At 36.4% G+C, this 23380-nt stretch overlaps 3 protein-coding genes and 1 long non-coding RNA gene across 14 annotated transcripts; 1 reads left to right on the top strand and 3 right to left on the bottom strand.

The window, feature by feature from the left end:
• Positions 1–466: 466 nt before the first annotated feature.
• Positions 467–3541, bottom strand: LOC113731912 (protein FAR1-RELATED SEQUENCE 5). 7 transcript variants are annotated; one of them, XM_027257461.2, is made up of 3 exons: positions 3338–3541; positions 1642–2144; positions 467–902 (listed from the first exon to the last, which is right to left on the bottom strand). In XM_027257461.2, coding segments are annotated over exons 1-3 (705 nt in total). In that variant the 5' UTR covers positions 3339–3541; the 3' UTR covers positions 467–701. The 7 variants fall into 7 exon arrangements, with proteins under 7 accessions (XP_027113262.1, XP_027113254.1, XP_027113230.1 ...); XM_027257453.2 differs by having other exon boundaries at positions 1624–2144; positions 3338–3536; XM_027257429.2 differs by having other exon boundaries at positions 1624–2144; positions 3263–3528.
• Positions 3542–9933: 6392 nt separating this feature from the next.
• On the bottom strand, positions 9934–13611 carry LOC113729799 (uncharacterized). Of its 5 annotated transcripts, XR_003458238.2 has the most exons (8): positions 13212–13610; positions 12982–13081; positions 12862–12903; positions 12655–12732; positions 12162–12224; positions 11992–12084; positions 10497–10554; positions 9934–10213 (listed from the first exon to the last, which is right to left on the bottom strand). It is a non-coding gene; the product is annotated as an uncharacterized lncRNA (long non-coding RNA). The 5 variants fall into 5 exon arrangements; XR_011840907.1 differs by having other exon boundaries at positions 10497–10582; positions 12982–13611; XR_011840913.1 differs by having other exon boundaries at positions 13015–13610.
• Positions 13612–15734: 2123 nt separating this feature from the next.
• Positions 15735–19017, top strand: LOC113731972 (probable 3-beta-hydroxysteroid-Delta(8),Delta(7)-isomerase). The gene is made up of 5 exons (XM_027257541.2): positions 15735–15989; positions 16131–16326; positions 17755–17901; positions 17990–18098; positions 18248–19017. The coding sequence occupies exons 2-5, from the start codon at positions 16176–16178 to the stop codon at positions 18510–18512; spliced, it is 672 nt and encodes a 223-aa protein (XP_027113342.1). The 5' UTR covers positions 15735–15989; positions 16131–16175; the 3' UTR covers positions 18513–19017.
• A 1460-nt stretch (positions 19018–20477) lies between these two features.
• LOC113731960 (uncharacterized) lies at positions 20478–22880 on the bottom strand. The gene is made up of 2 exons (XM_027257516.2): positions 21534–22880; positions 20478–20981 (listed from the first exon to the last, which is right to left on the bottom strand). Exons 1-2 carry the CDS (start codon positions 22761–22763, stop codon positions 20823–20825), a joined length of 1389 nt encoding a protein of 462 aa, XP_027113317.1. The 5' UTR covers positions 22764–22880; the 3' UTR covers positions 20478–20822.
• Positions 22881–23380: the final 500 nt, after the last annotated feature.

Here is a 23380-nt window from a genome sequence, read left to right as displayed (position 1 = left end):
GGAGGAATTCCAAGTCTTTTTCCTTCTTTGGAATTTTTCTAGAATTTTTTCAACTTACTATTCCAGTATTTTATAACTCGACTTCCTCTGCATTGTGAGGATTTTAATCTGCATAGGGAACCCTGAAAAAGAAATCACTCCGTTCTTTATTTTTATTTTTCTTGGAGCTAATACAGCTTTGCCAATTTATTTTGTCAAAGTGACTTCTATTTTTAAATTTTGTATACGGATAAGAAAGCAATTAAACTGAGAAGAAGCCTGCAAGTGCGAAGTCTACATATTCGGAACCAATATTTGCATTAAATGCAGATTTAAGAGCATGGACAACAATCATCTTGTCCGACAGGAATACTGCATCCCAGCTGCGCAGGCAGAGAACAGGCGATTCCAAGTGCTGTTATAACTTTGCTACTAGCATCCACATTCACAATCCTTCACTCTTTTTTTCTCGGATCAAAAGAGAAGCTTAGAGAAAGACAGGTTGCATGCACTACTAGCATTCAATAAGAACAAGTGCAAATCATATCTAGGACATGACGGAATTTACCAAAGTAGATCTACAAAAGGAAGAAAAAGATAACAGGCAACTTGTGTTTGTTGGCCTCACCACAGGAAATCCTGTACAAAGCTAGTATCATCTTTTAAGCTGATCAGATAGCATAGGAACAGAATCAAAAGACATCGAAACAATACTGAAACTATCAATGGCATGATGATTTCTGTATCTCAGCTTCAATCTTCTTCACATTTTCGATAACACCATTAATTTTTGAAGACAGGTGCTCACCTTGCTCCTCAACACTGGCCAAAAAGTTGAGTAACTTGTTTCTGTATGCTGTACAGAGCTGGTCTTGACGCTGCAACTCCAGAGTAAGCTGCTCAATCTTCTTATCCTTGTCAACCTAGACATACATAAGACGCACAAATACTTTTTTAACTTTACATTTGCAAGCATGGATTTCATGTGAAGCACAAAAAAGAAATGAATTTGAAACTCTATCCTCTGGATATATTCCGTGGACTAAGGTCACTGGTAAAAGTCACTACATAGAATCCCTTACTTCTAAAATCCTAATCATATTCTCGTATTTTTTCATGGACAAAACAGCTTGCTAAGCATTTGTTTATTATCAAAAGCTATACAGTGATCAAAAGTAAAACCAAATGGAGGTAACATGGTGACAAATATACGATTCATGTTGATGCTGCAGATACATAAGATCATCATTGGGCTCGAAGAAAGAATAACTTCCAGAGAAACAAATCCCATGTGGTACTTCATATTTGCTTTGCAGGGAACAATTCAAGTTTCTTCAAGAAAAAATTATGCCTCACATCAGAAGTCCTTATGGGCCTCCAAAGGTAAGAGTTTTATCACCAAACTTAATCTAATGCCTATAAAACTTGGGCATAAGCAGTAGCTTGTAGCAAACACAGAGACGCAGGAATTATGCAAATTTGTTAAAATCAGCAAAAGCTCCAGAATCTTTCAAAACTGAAAAACAAAAATGGATAAAGGCAAAAATACATCAGGTATTCTATCCTTCCTAGGACCAAGAACCCATAAAGGCAAGCAATATATCACAAATGGAGTAAAAAAGAGAATAAGAAACAATATGTTACATTTGGAAGAAATCTCACTCCATTACTAACTCCGCGAGCACTGATGATGAGTGGATGGTTATGATCCTTCACAAATCTTGTCACAACCCATTTTCCTGACTTCTCCATCTTAACCAGAATAGTAGCCTTGCAACCTTCACGTGCACTACACCTAGGCCTTTTACCTGATGCGACTGAACCTTGGTTATTAGGAGAAAACCCCTGCTTATTACATCCAAGACGACGAGCAAGAGTTCTACCATCAGTTTCTGAGCGACGGCGCTGCATAATACGCACGACAAACCCCACCTTCCTGGCATAGTCAATGTAAAATTTCCTGGCAGCATCTTCTGATTCAAATTCCATACCTACATAAGGTTCAAGAACTTCACTATCTTTTAACTGACCTGTGTTGCCATCAACATCCATGACATCATTTGCATCCAACTCTTCAGCATTTCCTTCGCCTACAACATCTTCCCCTTCTTTCCCTTCACTGTTGTTCTCTTCCTCCCTGTTCCTATCTTCCTTGTCCAAATCCACTGGATATGAAATAGACCACCAAAAATCAATAAATTAACAATATGATACTAAGAGAGCATACAATGTCAACCAGGTTTTGTGTTGTCACCCACACATTCTGCTAGGTTCTTTGTACTCCACATTAAGGTTACATCGAGTTGCTAGGTTTCCTTCCTCATTTGTTATTGGTCAAACCAGTACACATGGTAAGAAAGGGATAACAAAAGCACTTGTCATTCTATATAGGAACAAGTCTATCAAGCACAAATGCGGAAGACAAACACTGGAAAGTATACTGATATTCCTGAAAGTTAGTACGAATCTAGTCCGAAACCATAAAAGCCAAACAGCTGCAGCTCATTACCCCATTGTTATGGATGCATCAAAGTTATCTAGTTTTTAAAGTCTGTGGGAGTACAGCTACAATCAATAAGTTATAGTGAAAAGGCAACACAATTGAGATGGCTTTACAAAATATGTAAAGCGAGATGGAGAAAAGGGGCAAAAAATATGATGGTCTCTATCGACAAATTGCAGCATATAAATTATCCTTTCTCCATGCGAAAAGTTACAAAATAAGGGAAAAACAAATTTCGATAGAGAATCAAATATAGCCAGGTTGTTAAGAAGATCTTTTTTCCACGTTTCATATTGATTCTCACCTTTTCCATTCTACTTCTCATTCAGGTGCTTCAATTTTTCCCCTCCCGAACTAGAAGTTCAAAATGAAGAAGAAAATAATTCCCGGAATAAAAAATGCATTGCTAGGAATTCCACAAAACTCTAAGTCTTTACCATTGGCAAACTACACCATCCAAGCCCAATTGTTCGAACCCTCGTCTCTCTTCTTGGGTTGAAAAATCTCTCTCTCTCTCTCTCTCTCTCTCTGACTCTAAAAACTGAAAAGAATAGGCTGTGATCATACTAATACCTGATTCAATCCCTAAACCTAAGATGCCTATCTAATATTTTATCAGAAGAGAAATTGAAAACTCAAAAAAAAAAAAAAAAGATACTCTTTTGTGGGATAAATCAACTCAATAAGTAAGGGACACAGTCATGAAAGCAGTAAAACGTACTATCAACGTATATAAATAGGATTAAATAACAGCGCAAAACAAGAAAAAAAGGAGTCTACCATAAGCTATGAGTTCCGCAGGGGACATGACATCTCCACAGAATTAAGGAAAAAAGAGGTACTAGCAGTACTTACTAAGGAATCCTTCAGAAAAGAAGAATTTTTTATTTGGAGGGATTGGGAGCAAAGGGAACGGGAAGCCAGTCCAATGTTCCAAAATCACAAATAATTATGAAGGGCCCTTCGGCGCCTGCTGCCAATCGCCCAGTCGGGCCAGAGCTCCTTTCATGCTGGGTGATGGGTCCGAAATTGGAGTTGGCTACTAACAGTTGATGATATTCTGTAGGTTGGTTGCACGTCCGTGGGCCGCGAGTGGATCTTGACCTCATTATCAGCCTTTCGTTTTCCTTTTTCGGTATTCAATCCTCAAATTCAGTGAGTCATGGATTTTTTTGCTTTTTTTTTCCCTCTTCCTTTTCCGTTTTCATTCTCTTTTCACTCTAAAAAAATAATCTTGCAATTTTTAAACAGACGTGGACTTTGTCAGGAGGGTTCTCTGTTATTTATTTTTTCCCTCTAATATTCATCATTTGTACCGAAAAAAAAAATAGTTCGTTTTGATTGATATAAATAAATTACAATTTATGCACAAAATGTTTAGTGCCTTGCTGACAGGTTTTCTTCTGGAGCATGGCACTCTTTAGTGCAAATAGTTTTGACCCTATACTGGTGGTTTTGGTAGATTTTTCGAAAGTGTTAGCAAAAAATCGACTTCTCCCTCATCTGAAACCAAAGCGGATATTTCTTCTCTCATCAAAATTACGTTAACTCACACTTTGCCAGGCCCCAAATCTCATCAGCTTTCCAATTATACTGCGTACTTACCGCAGAATTTGAAGGGGTGTTTGCTAGACTGACCAGCATCTTTTTAATCTGCTTTGGCAGATTAGCAGCATAATGGGTATCAAATTTCTCATAACTTCGTAGTAATGTGTTCCCCTGAATGCTCTGAGAGGGAAAAAGGGGGCTAATTTCTTAGATTATATGTTAAAAAAAAAATAATCCACCAAATGTACCTCTGTAGTGTTTCTCATTCTATAGCGGCCGTGCTGATTGGGCACGTCCACATAATTAAAAATTCCAACAAAAACTTGTCTGCAAAAAAGTCAGGAGAGCAGCAGGTGTCAGCGCGGACGTGCTGATTGGGCACGTCCGCGGCTGACTTCAGACTGAGCATGTGTCAGACGCGGACGTGCTGACTGCGCACGTCCGCGGCTGACCAAATTACATCCGGAGAGTGCTCGGGCATTGCCTTTTCTCTTTTTCTGGGCAACGTGGCTTGGGAAAATTCCTTTATCAGGCCTTCTTTTTTTTTTTTCTCTCTTTGACTTCCATTTTCTGCTGCTCGAGAGCAGTTTGGCATTTTGCAAAAGGGAAATTAAACGAGTGTTTTAGTGGGAGGGAAGTAAAAAAAAAGTGTTTTTTTTTAAATAAGTAAGATGGTTTTTTGTGACCATAATTGTGAGATTAATATATTAAACTGCAATTAACTCCACATTCAGTGGGTAAATGACAAATTTAGCATGAATAAGATGTTTCAACTAATATTCACTGAAACTCTTTGGAAAAGTTCATTGAATGTATACCTTGTATTGTGCCGGGAATCTTGTAATTAGTGTTTGGAGGAGGTTTTGTTAGTAATGACAAGGGACTTGGCCGTTGCATCAGCCTTTTTTTTTTTTTTTTTTTTGGGTTGTAGATTACAAACAATGGACGCAAGTCTCCCACAATGACAAGTGGTAAAACACCTAAGACATTAGCAAAAGTAAGGGAACGGTTTTTTTGTTTGGTTTGGTTTTTGTTTCTTGGTGAAAGATAAGCACGGACTTAATTGCGGCAATGCCCAAGCCACGTTGCCCAGAAAAAGAGAAAAGGCAATGCAAGCACTCTCCGGATGTAATTTGGTCAGCCGCGGACGTGCGCAGTCAGCACGTCCGCGTCTGACACATGCTCAGTTTGAAGTCAGCCGCGGACGTGCCCAATCAACACGTCTGCGCTGACACCTGTTGCTCCCTGAATTTTTTGCAGACAAGTTTTTGTTGGAATTTTTAATTATGCGGACGTGTCCAGTCAGCACGACCGCTATAGAATGAGAAACACTCCCTGTCAGAGGTATATTTGGCAGATTGGTTTTTTTTTAACATATAATCTAAGAAATTAGCCGAGGGGGGACATGAGCTATTCTTCTTCTTCAAACAGAGTCGAAGACTACCTATAGATTATGATCTTGAATTCCCTGTTCCTAAATTTGCAACATATTCTGATTGAAAATATGCAAATTAGAATGTGTTTGAAATTCTATTTGTACTAGGGTATGGACAATCCAAAAATTGACACATTTTTTCATTTAAATCTAGGAAATGTTAATTACACTCTACTTTTTGTTAATCGCGCTCTTATCAGTTGTACTGCCATATATTCTAATATATGAAAATTATATGATAAAAATAATAGTGCGAGTGCGATTAACAACCAAAGGGAGGGCAGGCGCGGTGAAATTAACATTTCCCTTTAAATCTTGAATAATTTCACCAGCTAATGTGATTTCCGATAGGATGTTGCAATTGCATTACACTTTGGCGTGCACGGTGGTGCGCTAACTTTCTGACTGACTATTGTTTGCCCCTGATTTAACAAGTGTTTGTAATCTCCTCGTTTTGCAATCAATTTTCAGGATGACAGAGACGTTGAAGATTCTGGAATTGACAGCTGAATTGCACGAGAGAAAGGAAAAGATCCCGCAGCTATTCAACAACAGCTAGATACGGTTTTGAAGGACATGGAAGAGTATTCAGAACATCTTTCTGTCCAGAAACATCGATGAGGGTCAACTTGCCCCCAGCAGATGACCATCATATACGTATTTCCTTTATCTCGATGCCTCTCCCCTCTCTTTTAATTTGCAACAATTTCCTTAGCGTGGTTGATTTTTCAAAGTTTTGGGATCCTTAATTAGGGGTGGGCACGGGTCGGGTACCCGTCCCTAACATGATTTGGTTGACCCGACCCTAATATATCGGATCAGCCATCCCTAAAAAAAATTATTTTCAATAAAAAAAATTATTTTCTACTTAATATCAACATGTTTTTCAATAAAAAAACATGTTTTTCCAATTAATATTGGTAGAGATATTGTAATTAAAGTCCATACATCACCATTTTTACACATTTCATCCAATAATCAAATCGATCTCATAAATTTAGTACATATTAGAATATCTAATGGACAAAACGAAGTTTCATAATAATTTTGAGTACATCACTATTTTCACACATTTCATACTTCTACAACACAATAAACACAAGGATAATAAGTATTTGGTAACTTCCCCAAGGATATTATGGTACAAGACCGCATCTCAAATAAGTCAATTGTGAAATCAAGTTCGGAAAAGAATTGAATAGAACTAATTATTTTTGAAAAAAATATAACCAAAATAATGTTAAAAATCTTCCCCAACTTCTTTACATCTTTGGAATAGACCTTATGGTATTAAGGTGATGAAAAAGAAAAATAAATTTCTTACACTAAATAAAAGAGACAAATTTAAGAGATATAATTGCAAATGAATGACACAAATATTTTAATTATCTAGCTAACAGAAATTTGAGACTCCAAACAAAAATCTTTGATTGAATTGATGCAAGATTTGCAGGAAAGATCGATGGAAGTAGAATAAAAATAAAAAAGATGAAAGGGATGAACAATTTTTATAACAGAGTTTCACAATTTTTTTTTTCATTTTGTTCATGCTTCACCGAGAATATTCACTTTCTTCAAAAAAATGAGAAGAGTAGATCATATAGGATTAGAATATGAGGCTGCGAGCCACTTCACTTGCACTTAGGATTAAAAATTACAAAATTATAAAATGATCCCTACTTTTTTAATATTTATAAAATATACCCTGCGGGTCGGGTACCCGCGGGTTTTTATTTTTCTGATCCGTATTCGTACCCGATTTTTCGGGTACCCGACTCTCATCTGCCCCGCTAAGAAACATCGGATCGGGTATCCTATTTTTCGGATCGTATCGGATCGGGTTCATCGGGTTTTCGGATCGACGAATTTTTTTGCCCACCCCTACCCTTTATCAAGTTGTAGGTTGATAAAACCGCCAGTTAACCATCTGAAATGTTTGTAATGACAATCTTAGCAATAGTTGCTGATTTGGAACGTGGATCACTTTCTTCATGGTGTGTTTAACAGTAACTGCAGTGCGAATTTGGGTACGGAGAGTTGAGACACCGCCTAGTAGAGGGAATGAGGAATGGATTGGGTGGTATCGAATCGGGGCGTAAATCTCTCATTTACACTCTCTTTTGATACCAAATTCGAGATCCTCCCGTTTACTTGAAAAAAAAATGCAAAAGATTTCATACCAAATATAGTATACTAGCTCGTAGATTTCATTATCAGTAGCTGACAAGTCATTACTAAATGCTAAGGAATAAAGATAGGGTTAATTAAGAATAATTTATCCATAAAAGTCTTCTAGAAAGCAATTTTCATTTAAAGCTCGGTTTAGAATTGGTGGTTGGTAGGTGTAGGGTTAATTAAGAATAATTTATCCATAAAAGTATTCTAGAAAGCGATTTTCATTTAAAAGCTCGGTTTGGAATTGGTGGTGGGTAGGTTTTATTCTCGTTTTGCTTTTGAATTTCACAAAAAGTTGATTATGAGAAGTGATTATGGAGAACAATCAGAATTAACAAAAGTCACTCTTTAATAGATTTTGAATTTTAGCTTTTTGATTATTAAAAAATCTATAATTTAAAGACAAAAAATAAATAAGAATATCAATAAAAATTAATTATTCAAAATTAGAATCAATTAAAATAATAACCAGACCTATAATTATTCGGAGGATCAATAAGTTACACGCATCACCATCTATCAGTATCAAAAACTAATCAATAAAGAAAGAGACGTTCTACTTGAAAAAATTTGTCCATAATTTTTAGAACTGCCCGTCTCTCCTACGAGTAATTGGTAACATTTTTACCAATAATTGGTCGTTGGATTAGTCAATGACCAGTAAAAAAAAAAAAAAAAAAGGAAAAGCAAAAAGAAGATAACAAGAGATGTCAAGTGCTACACTGATATTATTCATTTTCCAAAATCAGTAGTGGCGCTTTTGTCTTGTTCTTGACATTTTCGGTGCACGTTTGAATGTAAAGATCCTTAAAGCGCACATGGATGGGCGGGATCTGCATGTCATTGGCTGGATCACCTATTCTGACTCCTAAACTTTTACTAGTCACCACTGCTACGTACTAGTGACACTGTAGACTGTGGACCATTTGTAACTCCTACCCAATTTCGATAGGACTAGGAGGTATAATCCGCGCGGTGCGCGGAGGTATAGAAAAAGAGAAGATGCCCAAGACAAACATATGATATGGAAGGAAAATATCGGAGGAGGATATAAAGCAAAAGGCAGAAAAAAGGATGAAAGGCGTATTAACTTGCTAAATTGATCATTTTCTACATCGGAAATATCAAGGCATGATAAGCCAAATCTATAATAATAAAGCATCGAATTTGCCACTACTCATATTAGACTTTGTTAGAGCTACTAATGACCGACAAAGTTGCAGCAAATCACTAACATCTCACGGCAGCCTTTAATTCATAAAGAAGGAGCTATAAATATTTGATACAAGGTAGTCTCCTTACTCCTTTGTAGATGGGCCTCTATATCTTTTTACTGGACGGTGCAATGATGTACTTTCCTCTTATTTTCTGTTGATTCTTGTCCACACATTTTTTTGGTATTTCCATGCAGATGAAGCCAAAAACACATTACCAAGGAATATTTAGACAAAAAGTTTGGCTCCTTTGGTGTTTGCAAATCATATTCATCCCAAAGGAACTGCAATGACTAATTATTAGTTAAAAAGATAGAGAGGACATCAAAGTAACCAAAGAAACTTTTCAAACATTCACTACTAAAGCTTGATGAGTGCAGCAAGTAGGTTAACATCAATTTTGTGGCTAAACACCCATTAGCAAAGCCTGAATTGCTAAACAAATGCAATAACTTGTTGAACATTAAACTTCTAGTGCTTTGAATGGAGAAAAATGAGTAAAAGCAAACCAAGTTGTTTTGTCTTGTTTCATTTCTTGGTTTAATGAAGTGCAGAATAAAAAAAGTAAATGAACAAAAAAACACAGTACAAAATCTGCTATGTGGAGCAACATGAGACCCATATTACAAGACTTGTCAATTTCACAAAGTTGAAACCTCTTGAATTCAACAGGAACATAGACAAAGATAACAAAAAACCCTTTCATTCAAAGGAATCTAGGCTCTAAATTCTTCAATTTATCCATGTCTTCTCTAAAACCTGACGCAGCATGCTCTTGCAAATACACATAATGCTTAAAACTATCATTTTTCCCTTCATTTGCCGAAGAATAGGGCAAAAGAAACAGGGCTCAACACTTCCAAGCAGTTTTTTTAACAAAGGAAAAACTGTAATGCAACCTCCCCAGCCAAAGTCAACTACGGACAGTTCATTTATATGGCTATAGTTCATTTACTGCAAAAAACAGCCAAGAATTTGGCAGTTACAAATAATCATCCACAAAACAAATTGTCATAGAACGGAAAAGCATCATGTTCCATAAATAATTATATACATATACAAAACGTAAGCCATGTACAAACTGAAATGGCAATTGAGCCATATCAATTAGCAACCTAGCTACTACAAAAGTTTCTGCAGTTAAGTTCTTTAACAATGATAAATACATATTAGACATTAACTAAAAACGTCTAATAAAATTGTTATCTAGAAAAAGGCTAAAAAAAAAATAAAAAATTACAATAATCAATTTAACATTGAGCTGCATTCCTAATCAGAAAACATGAATGTGTCACACAGGCAGGACAACAGATTCTTTCCTCTTAGCCGCCCAGTGACACGATCACTCAATTCAACGTTCTGCAGCAAAACTCAAAAGCATAGTCATAAACTGCATAAGTATGAACAAACAATACATTGCTAGTCTGCACACACTACTTATTCACAGTCAAAATCCAAACCCTTAGCTGTCTTACAATAATCAATTTAACAGTAAGCCGCATCCCTAATCAAACCAGATGAATGCCTAACACAAGATCACTTAGTCTAACATTCTACAGCGATAAAAACAGAGACATAAACATAACTACATAAGTATAAATAATCAAACAAAATACAAAATACAAAAACAATCCTAATATACCTCATGTTTAACTTCATAAACATGAAAACCAGCCAAGCTAATCAATCGCCCGGCTTAGCTGCAAAAAGCCAGAACATTCACAAAGCCTAAATCAGGAAAAATCTCTTTTAGAGAAGAAAATAACTGTTAGTCTGCCTAAAAAGGATTAGTCCCACAATACAAACCATAAAAACCATTAACTCATTTCATTTTTTCGTAATCCAAATTCTATTCCTTCAATAAAAGAAGAGAAACACACAGAATTTGAGGTTTACACAAAATCAACAGACAACAAGCACAAAATTTCCTTCACACATCACAATCTCAAACACCAAAAGGAACTCAAAGCAATGACAAAATTTAACCGATTACAATAGTCACAAGTACTAAATTTCTGATGGAATCCACTCATTAATTGCAAATGGCTGATCCTTCAAGCCTCAGAACCACTAAGCACCAAAGCAAAACATAACAAAAAAAAAAAAAGAAAAAGACAGCCTCACATGCACAGAAATGAGAAGAGATGAGAAAACCAAGCAAAAAATGCTAAATCACCCAATTAAAGAATCTCCCCAGGGAAAAAATACAACCAACAAGTCTAGATCAAAGCAACAATTCAAAAGATTAAGCACATAATAAAAATCCCCTCCGAACATAACTCATTCCTGGAAAAATGTCAAGACAATTAATCAACATACAATTTTTGGTACAGAAGGCTCGAAAATTTCACAAATCTTGAGGGAAAATATGTCCACCATGGGAGAATACCAAGAAAATTAATGGTGACTAAGTTTTACCTTTTAACTTTAGCTGCCAGATTTTCGCTAAAGCTAAACACTCAATGGAATTGCTATCAAATATACTGAAATTCTTAACAAAATAGCAGTTTGATGTCTAAACTCCCTTTTCAGGTTTTAATCTAACTAATGAAGTTAGTGAAGTTGCTCAAATCATATGCCAAAATCATGAATATCCACAAACTTAGTATCCAAACATTTCTTGATAAAAACAACTAACCAGTAAACCACAAATCCATTGTCAAAGGCTGAAAAATTAGGAACAAGCTCTCTTATTTATTACAATAGAAACCATGGCATAAAGCAATACAAAAGATATTTTTTAGCATAAAGCACCGAAAAAGGATCCGTGGTTAAGTTTGTCAATAGAAACCAAACTTTTTTATTTTATTTTGTCATTCTCCTACAGACAACTTGTTAAGTTTATTCAGGCCTTTAGTTTCATTAAGGCCCATAAAAATTACACATAATACATTGACAGGTAACCATATCACCATACACGTAGACCAGATAGTATTAACCACAAATCCTAACTTCATGGTATCTAAGATTTGACAGTACCCTTTTTCATTTTGGGGCAGGAAGATGATAGATGATAGATGAAAGGTTGTGTCTTACTGTACCCTTATGTTTAGAGTCCATCAATTCTTAGTGTAATACGTAATAAGAAAACGTAGTACGAAGAATGAAGAATGCAGTACGAAGGTAAAGGAACTGACCACATGAGACATGGAGTAATTGGTTAGATGGCATGTTTGAACATGGACCGCTAAAAGCTTTCTCGCATCCAAAATCTTGTTCGTCGATATTCCCTGCAGTAAAATGTCCTCCAATTGGTGCACTTTGGTGGTGTTAACAGAATTGGCAGAAGGCTAGAACATGAACTTACCTGTAAGTGTCACTTGTGAATCCTCAGGTATATCTACTATTATTTCTATACCTGTAGGCATTACTGCAAGAACGGCCAAAACAGTTGTAATTAATCAAGACTGAACTAACTAATTGGAAGACCAAAAAAGTGCAAAAAACTGAGGCTTGTTTAACACACACACACATCTAAAGTGCTTTCGACCAACAACATGACAATAGGTAATAGTGCCACAAAGCAGGAGTAAAAGGGAACTAAACTCGGTGTATAATCAGTGCAATTGAGAAGTTTTGGCTCAAAAAATGTTTTGTACTTGATGCAATTGTTATGATAATATGAATACTATTCTGTCATCATGGTGTTTGGACTAAAACATGGAAAAGTGACCTTTTACAATGCTAAGAACCAAACAACACAAGAAAATCTCAGAATAGGAACTTGAACTGCTCTTGATTCGTGATGCAGCAATAGAAAAATGAAACAGAATTATTCCCGATGCCACAGAAAAGCTTACCCACAACATCTTCTCAATTGAAGGTGAGCAGAGAAAATGACAAGCTCTTGCTTTCTCCTCATTTATACATTGCTCAACCTAACGCACAGCTCAGCACCCAGAAAAGAAAACAAAATAAAAGGAAGTCAATAAAGAATGACAAATATAGCAAAACTGAAAGACAGAGACAAATAGAATTTGCAAGAAAAACAAGAACAAAAAAATTACCTGACGGAAGAAACTCCTATCAGACCTCGCACGTAAAAGGATCTGCAGAAAAGAGGAGCTTGTTAAAAAAAAATAAAAATAAATAAAAAGAAGAGGGAAATGGAGGAAATATTGAAATACCAATCTAAAGCATATATCTTCAAGTGCTAGTACCCAACATCCAATTCTTGCATCAATAAAGTGGAAATCTTTGAAACCCCACCTCACGGGCTCATCCAAGCTACAGAAATAAAAAATCTAAAAATTAAAAAGAATAACATAATCCTCATAAACAACAAAATAGTAGTAGCAATCAGAAAAGGGCAAAAAAGCAACAAAAAAAAAAGATCCGACAAGAACAGATAGTGTACTCGTTGTCTATTTTCAAAAAAAAAATGCAAGATCTGACAAGAAGAGACGGTAAGATCTGACGAGAACAAGAATGCACGAAAAAAAATGTGGAAGAAAATGATGATTAAAGGAACAGAGAGAGAGAAACGAGGACGGTGGAAAGATCTGGAGAAGAGACGGCGGAAGAAAGAAGCGGCCGAGAGATTCTTGTGTTTTATGCGGCAAACCCTAAGCCGAGAAAGAAAATGGACACACGAAGCGCATCGCGCGAAAAAGATGGGATGATCCACGTGCGCGGCACGTGTGAGGACGACGAAAACCATTCCAGGTCATCAGAGGCCTTCGGCTCTTTATCTACTTATGTTGAGAAGAAAATGAAAGAAAATAATAGAGGCTTCCTTCATTGGAGAGTTTGAGGGGGAGAGAAAACTGAAAAGGAAAGAAATAGGCAAATCTTTAAACTAACCTCCAACAACCCCTTTTTTCTTATTTCTTAATAAAATTCCCAACTAGGCCTTAGAACTAAAAGTAGAAAAAAAAAACGAAAGAAAAATAGATTGGCAAATGCGTCAATTGTTCAACTAGTATTAGTGTCTGTTTGATAACATAAAAAAGTGTTGAAATTGAATTCATTCAGACATTCAGATGTCTTGGGTGTTTGATAAATAAAAATTTTTCTGCTGAACTTATTAAGTGGTGCTAAATTTGTATGTATTTTTTTCAACACAAGAATCGCAACTGAATGCTTAATTTGATAAGAATCAAAAGATTTATTTCAATTACTTTATCTTATCTACCAAATCTATCCTTGTTTGTTAATTACATTCAAAATCATTATCTAATTAAACAATCTAATATTTTCCATCCAAAATCCTTATCTATTAAACAACCTGACATTCTTTGTCTAATGGCTTTCTACTTCTATTTTCTCCATATTTAATGACTTTTTTTTACAATTTCTCCATGCTACTCACATCTGTCTATTCCTTATTTTTTTCCATCTTTCTACTCTTTCATAATTTTGTCATTTTTTCCTTCCAATTTTTTTTATTGCTACCGTACTCACCGATCTCAAATTCATTATTTCCAAGGTAGCGTTAACATTTTTCCATTGAAGTAATTAAATTTCTATATAATTTGGTGTGAATTTAAAACTTGTTTATTGCAGCTTCCTTTTGCTTATATTTGGACTTTTCTTGTCAAATTCTGATTTAAAAATATATTTGCACCGATATTTGGACTTTTCCATAATATATTTTTTCTTTTATATTACTTTGATTTAAAAATAAATATTGTCATTTTCATACCTAACAATTTTAAGCTAATTAAAACATAGGTTCTATTTCCTTTTTGGATTAAAAGATAGAAGGACAAAATTGTACAATTTAGCTTATTAAGCATTAAGTTATAAATATTTATCAAATAGTATAAATATGTTCAGCATTAAGATTCAGATATTCATATATCTCTTTTCAGTGCTTAATATTTAGCAAATTAATTGTTTCAGTATTCAGAATTCAGATTCAGTTTTATCAAATGGAGCCTTAGTCTATTAGATTAAACCTTTATCCATTCTATTCCGCCACGAATCTCCCTAACCACATCAGAGAAAAAGTATAGGCTTCGTTTGAATTTTTCATTTTTTTAAAAAACAAGTTTTTTATTTACAATAATACAGTTATATACAAAAAAAAATTATTCGAAAAATATCACATTCATACAATATATTAAAAGTAATTCTAAATATATAAAAAAATTAAAAAATTAAAATTTACACTATTTTCTTCTTCCCATCTATCACCACCATCGACTATCACTACTATCACCATCCTCTCTTTCCTCCTCCTCCCTTTCTATTCTCGCCCCCTCTTTCTCCTTCCTCTCTTTCCTCTTCCCCTACCTTTTCTCTCCCTTTCCCATCACATCCACTATTTTCCTTCCCAATCTAGCTACGACCAGGTTGCAACCAGATGCCTCGATTTGGTCCAAACTAAATTAAGGAAGGGGAGGAGATGTGCAGGAAAGGGGAAGGGGAGGACGAAGGAGGAGGGAGAAAAAGAAAGATAGGGAAGAAGAAGAGGGAGGTGGTGGTGGTTACGATGGGTGGGTGGTAGTATTAAACTTTTTTTAAAATATTCTAAAAGTTTTTGAACTTTAAAAATATTTCAAATTACATCTCAAAAACACCTTAAAAATCATCACTAAAAACATTCAAGATAAAAGTTCTTTATATATATTGTTATAATAAAATATTTCAAAACATTCTAAAAAACAACTAATCCAAACTATTTCCTCTTAACTCGGGGTTTTATGACTTGCCCATCTTTTTCTTGTCTTTCCCAACGCCCAATCTATGTGCCTAAGTGTGAAAGGAAGAAAAAGATCTTACAAGCAACAGCCTGTTGCTGGCTGTTATCAATTAATAATAATTATCCACAGTAGCGGAATCAAATACTAACTCTACTAATCGGGGCGAGAGGAAGATGGACTAAATGACACGAAGGAGGGAGTATAATTAAGAGTTTTTGGATTGAATATCTCCCACTTACACTGAAAAGGAAAGGCCGTGATACGGTGAAAGAAGCTGTAGATCTCTCGCTGGAAAAATGAAAAAAACATAAAGTTTGATCCATTCTTAAAAGCGTGAAATATTTTTAGGCTTCCAGCACAAACGGTCCTCTTCTTCTCGTCACTGACCTGTCAACCCTTTCTATTAAATCTCCATATCTCAACCCAATTTCTACTAGACCTGTTAAAACTCAACCCAACCCTCGATATTGCCGTTGCCGAGGCCGACGGTATTCTTTTCTCCCTTTCTTTCTTGCATGTATTTATTGTTAAGACTATGTGCACATATTTAGATGACTGGCGAAGGAACTTCTTGTTTCGCTCAGCTACTGACACTAACTGGTATTAGTCTACTGTTGTGACAATTGCAGATTATTTCTGAAAGCATTTGTTGATTTGGGAAAGTAAAACAGAAGATGGCAAATGTGGGAGAAGTTGAACACCCATATGTTCCAAGGGATTTGAAGTTGCCTGGTTTTGTACCTGCGTTCCTCCCCCCTTCCACTATTGTTGGTGCTTATCTGCTTGCTTCCCTACTCGCTGTGTCCATTGTCTGGATCGGTTCTGGTAATTGATTGTTCTCTCACCAGTCGCCGTTGCTATCTTTTTTAGTAGTATCTCATATATAGTTGTTCTACTTCTTCCATTAGTTGATTGTATTCTTGTCTGCCTTGTATTGCTTGTTATATTCGGGCAGTAAGGAAAATCGGAAGTGAAGATCAGTTAGCAACTTATGATAATCCGAATCTGAAGCATCTAAACGATTCAAAATGAGTACTAAATCCATCTCCCCTTGTATTGGGTTATTCTGTTTTTGTTTTTTTCGTCTGCTTTGTCAAGCATACTTGTTGACTGGTAATTAAAATTGCTGAAGTGACTTAATTTGCTGAAAACATGTGACAAGTTCTTTTCTAGAAGTCAAAGTTCAAAACTTTGATAAGTTGATGCAGTCTTTTACATTCCTTCATATATTTCTTGTTGCTGCAAGCCCACCAGTAGAATTTATGTGAGATCTCTGTAGGTTAGGATGTAGAAATGTGGTCATGTTGATAAGAGGTTGCTTGCCTGGGTAGTCCAACAATGAAAAGTCTTGCTTGTTCCAATCTAATGCAGTTAATCTGTTTGCCACACAATATTTATTTATCTGAGATCCTGAATTATATCATAATTCATATGGTAAATGAATTGTTTTAATCTCTTCGTGGGAGCCTTAAGGTGAATCAATGTAAATTCACTCTCAACAATGTCTTATATATGTTAATTGTGAGCAGGGACACATTGACATAAGTTCACCTACAGCAACAGTATGTGCTCCCTTGCAAAGACTTTTTGGGGTTTGCATAGCTCCCAACTATCCTTGAATGTATTGGACTTCGCCTGAGTGGTCCATAATGTGACTTAGTAAATGAATTACTTGAAATTCATTTGAGATTGGAATTCTGAGATTGAAACCATCATTGAATGTATGGGGTTTGCCTGATTTGTCTATAGTATAACTCAATTATGAATGATTAAGAACTCACTTGAGACTGGAGTTCTGAAACTAAGCAAAATAATCACTAATCCCCTTGTTTTTCACTTGATTCTTTACAGCACGACTTACATCACAGGTCATAAGCCGTTACCCAGATCTTTGCCTTTATTATCTATACCTGTATTGAATAAATTGTGATTGCTTGATTGATGTCTGGATAATAATCAAATACTCTCCTCAAATCTGATTTTTTAAATTGTTATGATTTCATTCAACAAGTAGTTGAACCATTTAATCATCTTTGCCTAATTGCAATTTCCTATACAAGTCAAAGGTTTAGTTATTTATGTACTGTGTTGACCATAGAGTAGGAAATTGTTGGATCACATCCATATTGGGCTTTCTTGTTTTAGGATTCTGCTTATAAGGAGGTTTTTACATCTAACTCCTAGCTATCCTTTGCCAACGTGGAAATTCATTGATCATTGCTTTAATATTTTACCATCCTCAATTAATGGTAGGACGGATCCACAAGATATCAAAGCTTGATAGAATACTCATGTGCTGGTGGATCTTCACGGGGCTAACCCACATGGTCCTTGAAGGTTATTTTGTATTTACTCCAGACTTTTACAAGAAGACAACCCCAGTTTACCTTGCTGAAGTCTGTAAGTTTTTAGCTTAATCTGTTATTCAAATCGGAATCCTTTCTTTGAGATTGTAAGAGAGTAATTGCTTTAAAATGGAAAATGGCAGGGAAGGAGTATAGCAAAGGTGATTCAAGATATGCTGCGCGTGACTCTGGAGTTGTTTCTATTGAAGGAGTTACCGCAGTATTAGAGGGTCCCTTTTGTCTTCTCACCCTGTATGTATGCTTGGGTTCACTTAGTATCATCCAAGAGGATACAATCATTAGTCTATATTTCTAAATTTTTTTATTTTGTGCTTACGAAAATCTCATCTTCACGAATGCTCTATATTTTCCAGCATAACATTGTGGTTTAATTTTGGCAGGTTTGCTATAGCTGCAAAAAAGTCATACAGGTATGTGATTCAGCTGGCCATTTCTTTGGGGCAGCTGTATGGCACCATTGTATATTTCTTGACATCCTACTTGGATGGGGATAATTTTGCTGCAAGCTGGTTTTACTATTATGCATACTACGTCCTTGCAAATGCCTTTTGGGTTTTAATCCCAACAGCAATATCGGTCCACTGTTGGAAGAGGATATGTGAAGCAATCAAGGATCAGGACCTGAAAAAGACCAAAACCAGCTAAGGTTGGAATAACAATTTTCAACTCAAAGCATCTAGATCTTGAACCATCTTTAATCGATTCTATTTGAGATGGACATTCAATGACATCTTCATGAAGGATATTTGCAAAAAATGACAGAAAAAATTGAATGAAGTTGACAGTATCTGTAATGCATTCAGTTTATGAAAGCCATTTGATGGGTTCAGTTATCACTGGCTAATTTGTTTCTTCGTTCTCTTGTTTCTTTCTGTAACTTATGAGTGTCTTGGTTAATGGGCCTCGTAAAAGTCTTGGCATTGGTTTTGTCATTGGTTAAATAGGCAGAACTTCATCATCTGTGATTTACGCTTGATTTGGTAGGAAACTATTTGTGGAAGCCGAATATTTTGCACTTAACCAACACTCTAGTCTGAGCAACTGTTCTCTGGGATTCATGTTTAGAAGGGTATAGTACTGCAAGCCCTTCAGCTTTTTGTACTCGCTATTATTACCATACGTACCAATGAAGTACCTGATCCAGATATCATTCTTGTATTGCCTTCCAGTTTTATCCTTCTGGTAATTAGGAGGATAAAAAATGGATGAATCATATTTATACATTGAGGTGAATGCCCGACAATTTATTTAAATTTAAATTTAAAATTCAAAATTTACTTATATATTATACATCTAATCCTCTTATAATATACATTATCAATGTATATAAAATTAAATTATAAAAAATCGGTTTCTCACTCTCAAAGACGTGTACCAGAACAGCAGGAAAAAGGAATATCATACTTAGTGTGATATTTGGAATTTGATTAAAAATAATCACAAAAAAAAATGCCGAGTCTCTTGAATTCTTCATAGGTTCCATGAAGCTAAACAGTAAATTCACGCTACGCAGTGTGATTTTACAGTTTGACGAACGACATTTATTTCAATACTACCAAAAAAAAAAAAAGAGCAACAGACACTTAACTCAGTAAGTACTAAACAAGTTACACATCTTCCTAATCCAGAGCTCTTATTTCTGAACAAAAAAACAAACGGACAGACATATCAGGAGCTGCTATTGGTGATGGCATCAGCATCAACTTTACTGTGCGTTCTGCTGTTGACATAGGTGCAAGAATTTGTGCATTACACCAAATGCATAGCCTATGCGATGCTTACACGTACATCTGCTATGGCAAGAGTGTTTCACCAGCTTAATCTGGATGACATGAATGATAGAAATTAACTAGCTCCCAAAGCCTGAAGCCCAGAACCGTCTACTCAATAGTTGGCTTCCATCCTTGAATCTCTTGGTATATATTAGCATCCACCTTCATTGTCTTGTCCACTAGGCGTTGAGAAGAGGTACCAACTTTGAAAACCATAATCCATCAACGTCTAGGCAGCTCAGTCTTGTGGTTGCACTCCTCTTGGTCGTCAAGGCTGCATTGGTGATGCTTGGCAAATGATACGAACACAAATACATCAATAGTGAAGAATGAATTTACTCTGAAATGCTTACCTAGTGGTTTCACTTTCTTTCCTTCCCTGCAACCAATCACTTGGAGGATTATACATAGTTTCCCCCACATCCATAACAATAACAGATCCTGCAAGGGCACGTATACCAAAGGAGAAAAAGTGACAGTGAAATAAGACTTAATTTGCTGTTTCTGATATCTCCCTGTCAGTTCTACCGATTCAGTTAAACCCACCAAAGGGCTAACAAACTCACCAATTCACCGTTCTAATCTGCAGAGACATACTAGAGAGTAGTCACAAGGCAATCTACTACACCACAAGAAGACAATTTCCATCCATCACTTCAAGTCGCCCATTTAAGATGCCTTTCAGCCTTCAAAAGATTTACACTCGGGCCAAAACGGAAAGCCCAAAGCATGACAAGAATATCAAAAAATCATGCCAGAGTATAATATTAGTTGTTGCATGATATTTAGTAAATTTGGGTTTGAAAAGAGTACTGCTCCAAGAAAATACAAGAATCAATTGCCAACAAACAAGAAAATACTATTGAAGGAAAAAACTTTAACGTAAATATACAAGTCGCAACACCCCCAATCCCTCAAAGAAAACAAGAAACATGAATGAATTTATATGCTAACCAGAGGAGGATTTGCAAAAGATTACACAATGCAGAAATGTCATTGCTCAAACAAGCGCTATGACTGCAAATAAAGCAGAAAACCAGATACAAAAATGCCCCCAAATCCCCCTTATTTTACGTATGTATTTAAGCGGGTTGTATAAGAAGAGAGGAAGAATGAAATGGAAAAGTTTTCTTGGTTAGCAATACTTGCTCAGGTGCACTGAACACAGCAAATCACTTCTTCCTCACCACCCATACTTTCCTTGTGTTTGAGCTTTGGTGAGGAAGCCTCTGGCACGTCGCTCTGAAAGTTCCATCTCTTTCTGCTTCATATCGAAGAACAAGGACCCAATCTGATGCTTCCTCTTGTGCAGCTTTGAAGGCTTTCCTTTGGTTGAAGTAGGCTGCAGCCAAAGAAAACAACTTGCATCAGCAAAGGATAGAGAATTAAAGCGGAGAGAAGATTCTATGATGCTAAGAAAGAAAGGAAATGTAAATGAAAATAGCTTCTGACTCCTACAGCTGGTTTCACAAGAACATGTAGCTTCTCAATCTCACAATACAACCTTGGAGATAATTCTGGATGTTACACTCATGAAAATATATCAATAATCCCCCCCCCCCCCCAAAAAACAAAAAGGGCAAAAAAAACACAAAAAATCAGAATGGGACCTTTTCTCAAGTATTACATGAACTTACAAATTGTAGAGTCAAGTTACTACCTCCAGCTTCATACAATTATACACAAGTAATATGCGACAAAATTATGTCTCTTTCAACCAAAAAACCAAAACACTATAATGGACAGACCGATTATACACCACATGCATTTCATATTAAAGAAGACACTACGTGTGCTTTGTAAAGGGCGAAAAAGAAGAGACATGTCAACAAGCCAGAATCACAAAATTATTCAAACGACTTGATTATAGTGCAGAAGTACAACTTCTATTTACCTGGTAAGCTGGCCCAAAAGCAATTCCAGTTAATTTGACCTGGTCCTCCCTAGGCCGATCCTTCATCAACTCATCCTGTTTCACCTCAACTATTTCCTCGGGTGCATTATTCCTGCCTCTCTTACCAGACACTCTCCATGCATTCTCAGCAAATCCAGACACCTCTGGCCCAACAGCTGCAGTAGGAACGTCAGCCCAGTTATTCTCGTACTGCCCATAATTCGCATAACTGCCATAATCACCATTGTAATTCACGGAATCCCCATTTCCTCCATCCCAGTTCTGATAATCACCTGCAACACCACTACCACCATTATTTTCGTAGGCACCATAACCAGCATGATTGGCATAATTCTCACTCCCGTGACCCCAACTCGAATAATCTCCGCCTCCATTTGCATATCCTGACGAGTTACTAAGATCTCCACCTGAGCTCATCGACATCTGATCGTTACTTGATTGGCCCTCATAATAGCCTATACTGCTAGTACTAACACCAGCTTCACTCCCACTAGCAGCATTCACCACTTTTGAGTCCTTCAAGCCCGGCACGTCAGCGTCAATGGTTGACCTCCTACCCGACCCTGAAGCCGAAGGAAGAGCACCCAAAGTGGCAGAGTGTCTGGGCGCGGGGATACTCGATAGAAAAGACTTGACTGAAGCAGTCTGGACTACCGGTTGTTTCTTTTGCTCCTGCTCCTCGTCGTCATCATCGTCTTCATCATCATCTTCATTGCCGACATTAGTGGATGAATATACGGGAGGCGGTTTAAATTGAACCACCCTCTTTCCAGCAGATTGTGCAGGAGGCGGAGCTCGAGCATCAGGATTGAGGGTTTTGGTGGGCTGCGGAAGAGAAGAGAAAAGAGATGACGTGGAAGATGATTTGGGTTGAGGAAGCGAAGCGAACAAAGATGACGATGGTTTTGGAAGCGATGCCAAATGTCCCGAACTTTCCGGAGTTATTAGCAATTGCTGCCCATCCTCCTCTTCTTGAAGTACATTAGATTTATGTGGATTCAGGGTTGAGGAAGACGACGAGACAGGGGGCTTTGGAGGGTGAGATTGGGGTGGGGGAAGTGGAAAGGAGATGGATGACGAAGAAGAAGATGATGAAGATTTTGGGGGCGGCAGCGAGGAGAGGAATCCAGCGGATTTGGGATTTGAGAGCTGTGGTTTATCTTCTTGTTCTTCATCGGAAGAGGCGTAGCTCGCTAGCAAAGAGTCCATGACCAGAAGCAAAAGGGGAGCAAAGCCCTAATTTCAGAACAGGGAGAGTAAAAAGGATCTTCCTTTCTTTTTTTTGGGGGGGAAAGTGGAGGGGGGTAAGGGTGACGGGTTCCGACTAATGAACCGAGGTGGAATTAATGACGGCGACGGCCTTAACCCGACCCAACTGAGTCAAACAGTAATCAACAATGGCTTCATCTTTTTGCGCCTGTGGGGCAAAACTGCAAAAGTAGGTAGGAAACCAGGGGCTTAGAAATAACACCTACAAGATTTGGGCAAATTTTGGAAAAAAAAAAGATTTGGACCTAGAGAGATTCAATAATTATAAATTAGAATTTTACCCGTGCCTTAACACGCTCTCTTTTCTTATTTATTATGAATTTATACAAATATAAATAATTTAAATATGAAAATTAATAACAATCCTGTGTGCCCACTCTTGTTAACTTTGAAAGATTAATGTATTCTAAATGTTCAATTATTTATTAATTTTTTAAAAATTATTTACATACTTTCACAATAATATGATAGTATATATCAAATAATATATCTCATATCAAAAACTCGGTAGATATTCTTTTATTATAAATATTCTTTTAGATAATTTAAATTTTTAT

This window comes from Coffea arabica, chromosome 1c (genome assembly GCF_036785885.1).
Source record: "Coffea arabica cultivar ET-39 chromosome 1c, Coffea Arabica ET-39 HiFi, whole genome shotgun sequence".
NCBI classification, from domain to species: Eukaryota; Viridiplantae; Streptophyta; class Magnoliopsida; order Gentianales; family Rubiaceae; genus Coffea; species Coffea arabica.
This window is presented reverse-complemented; position numbering and strand designations above follow the sequence as displayed.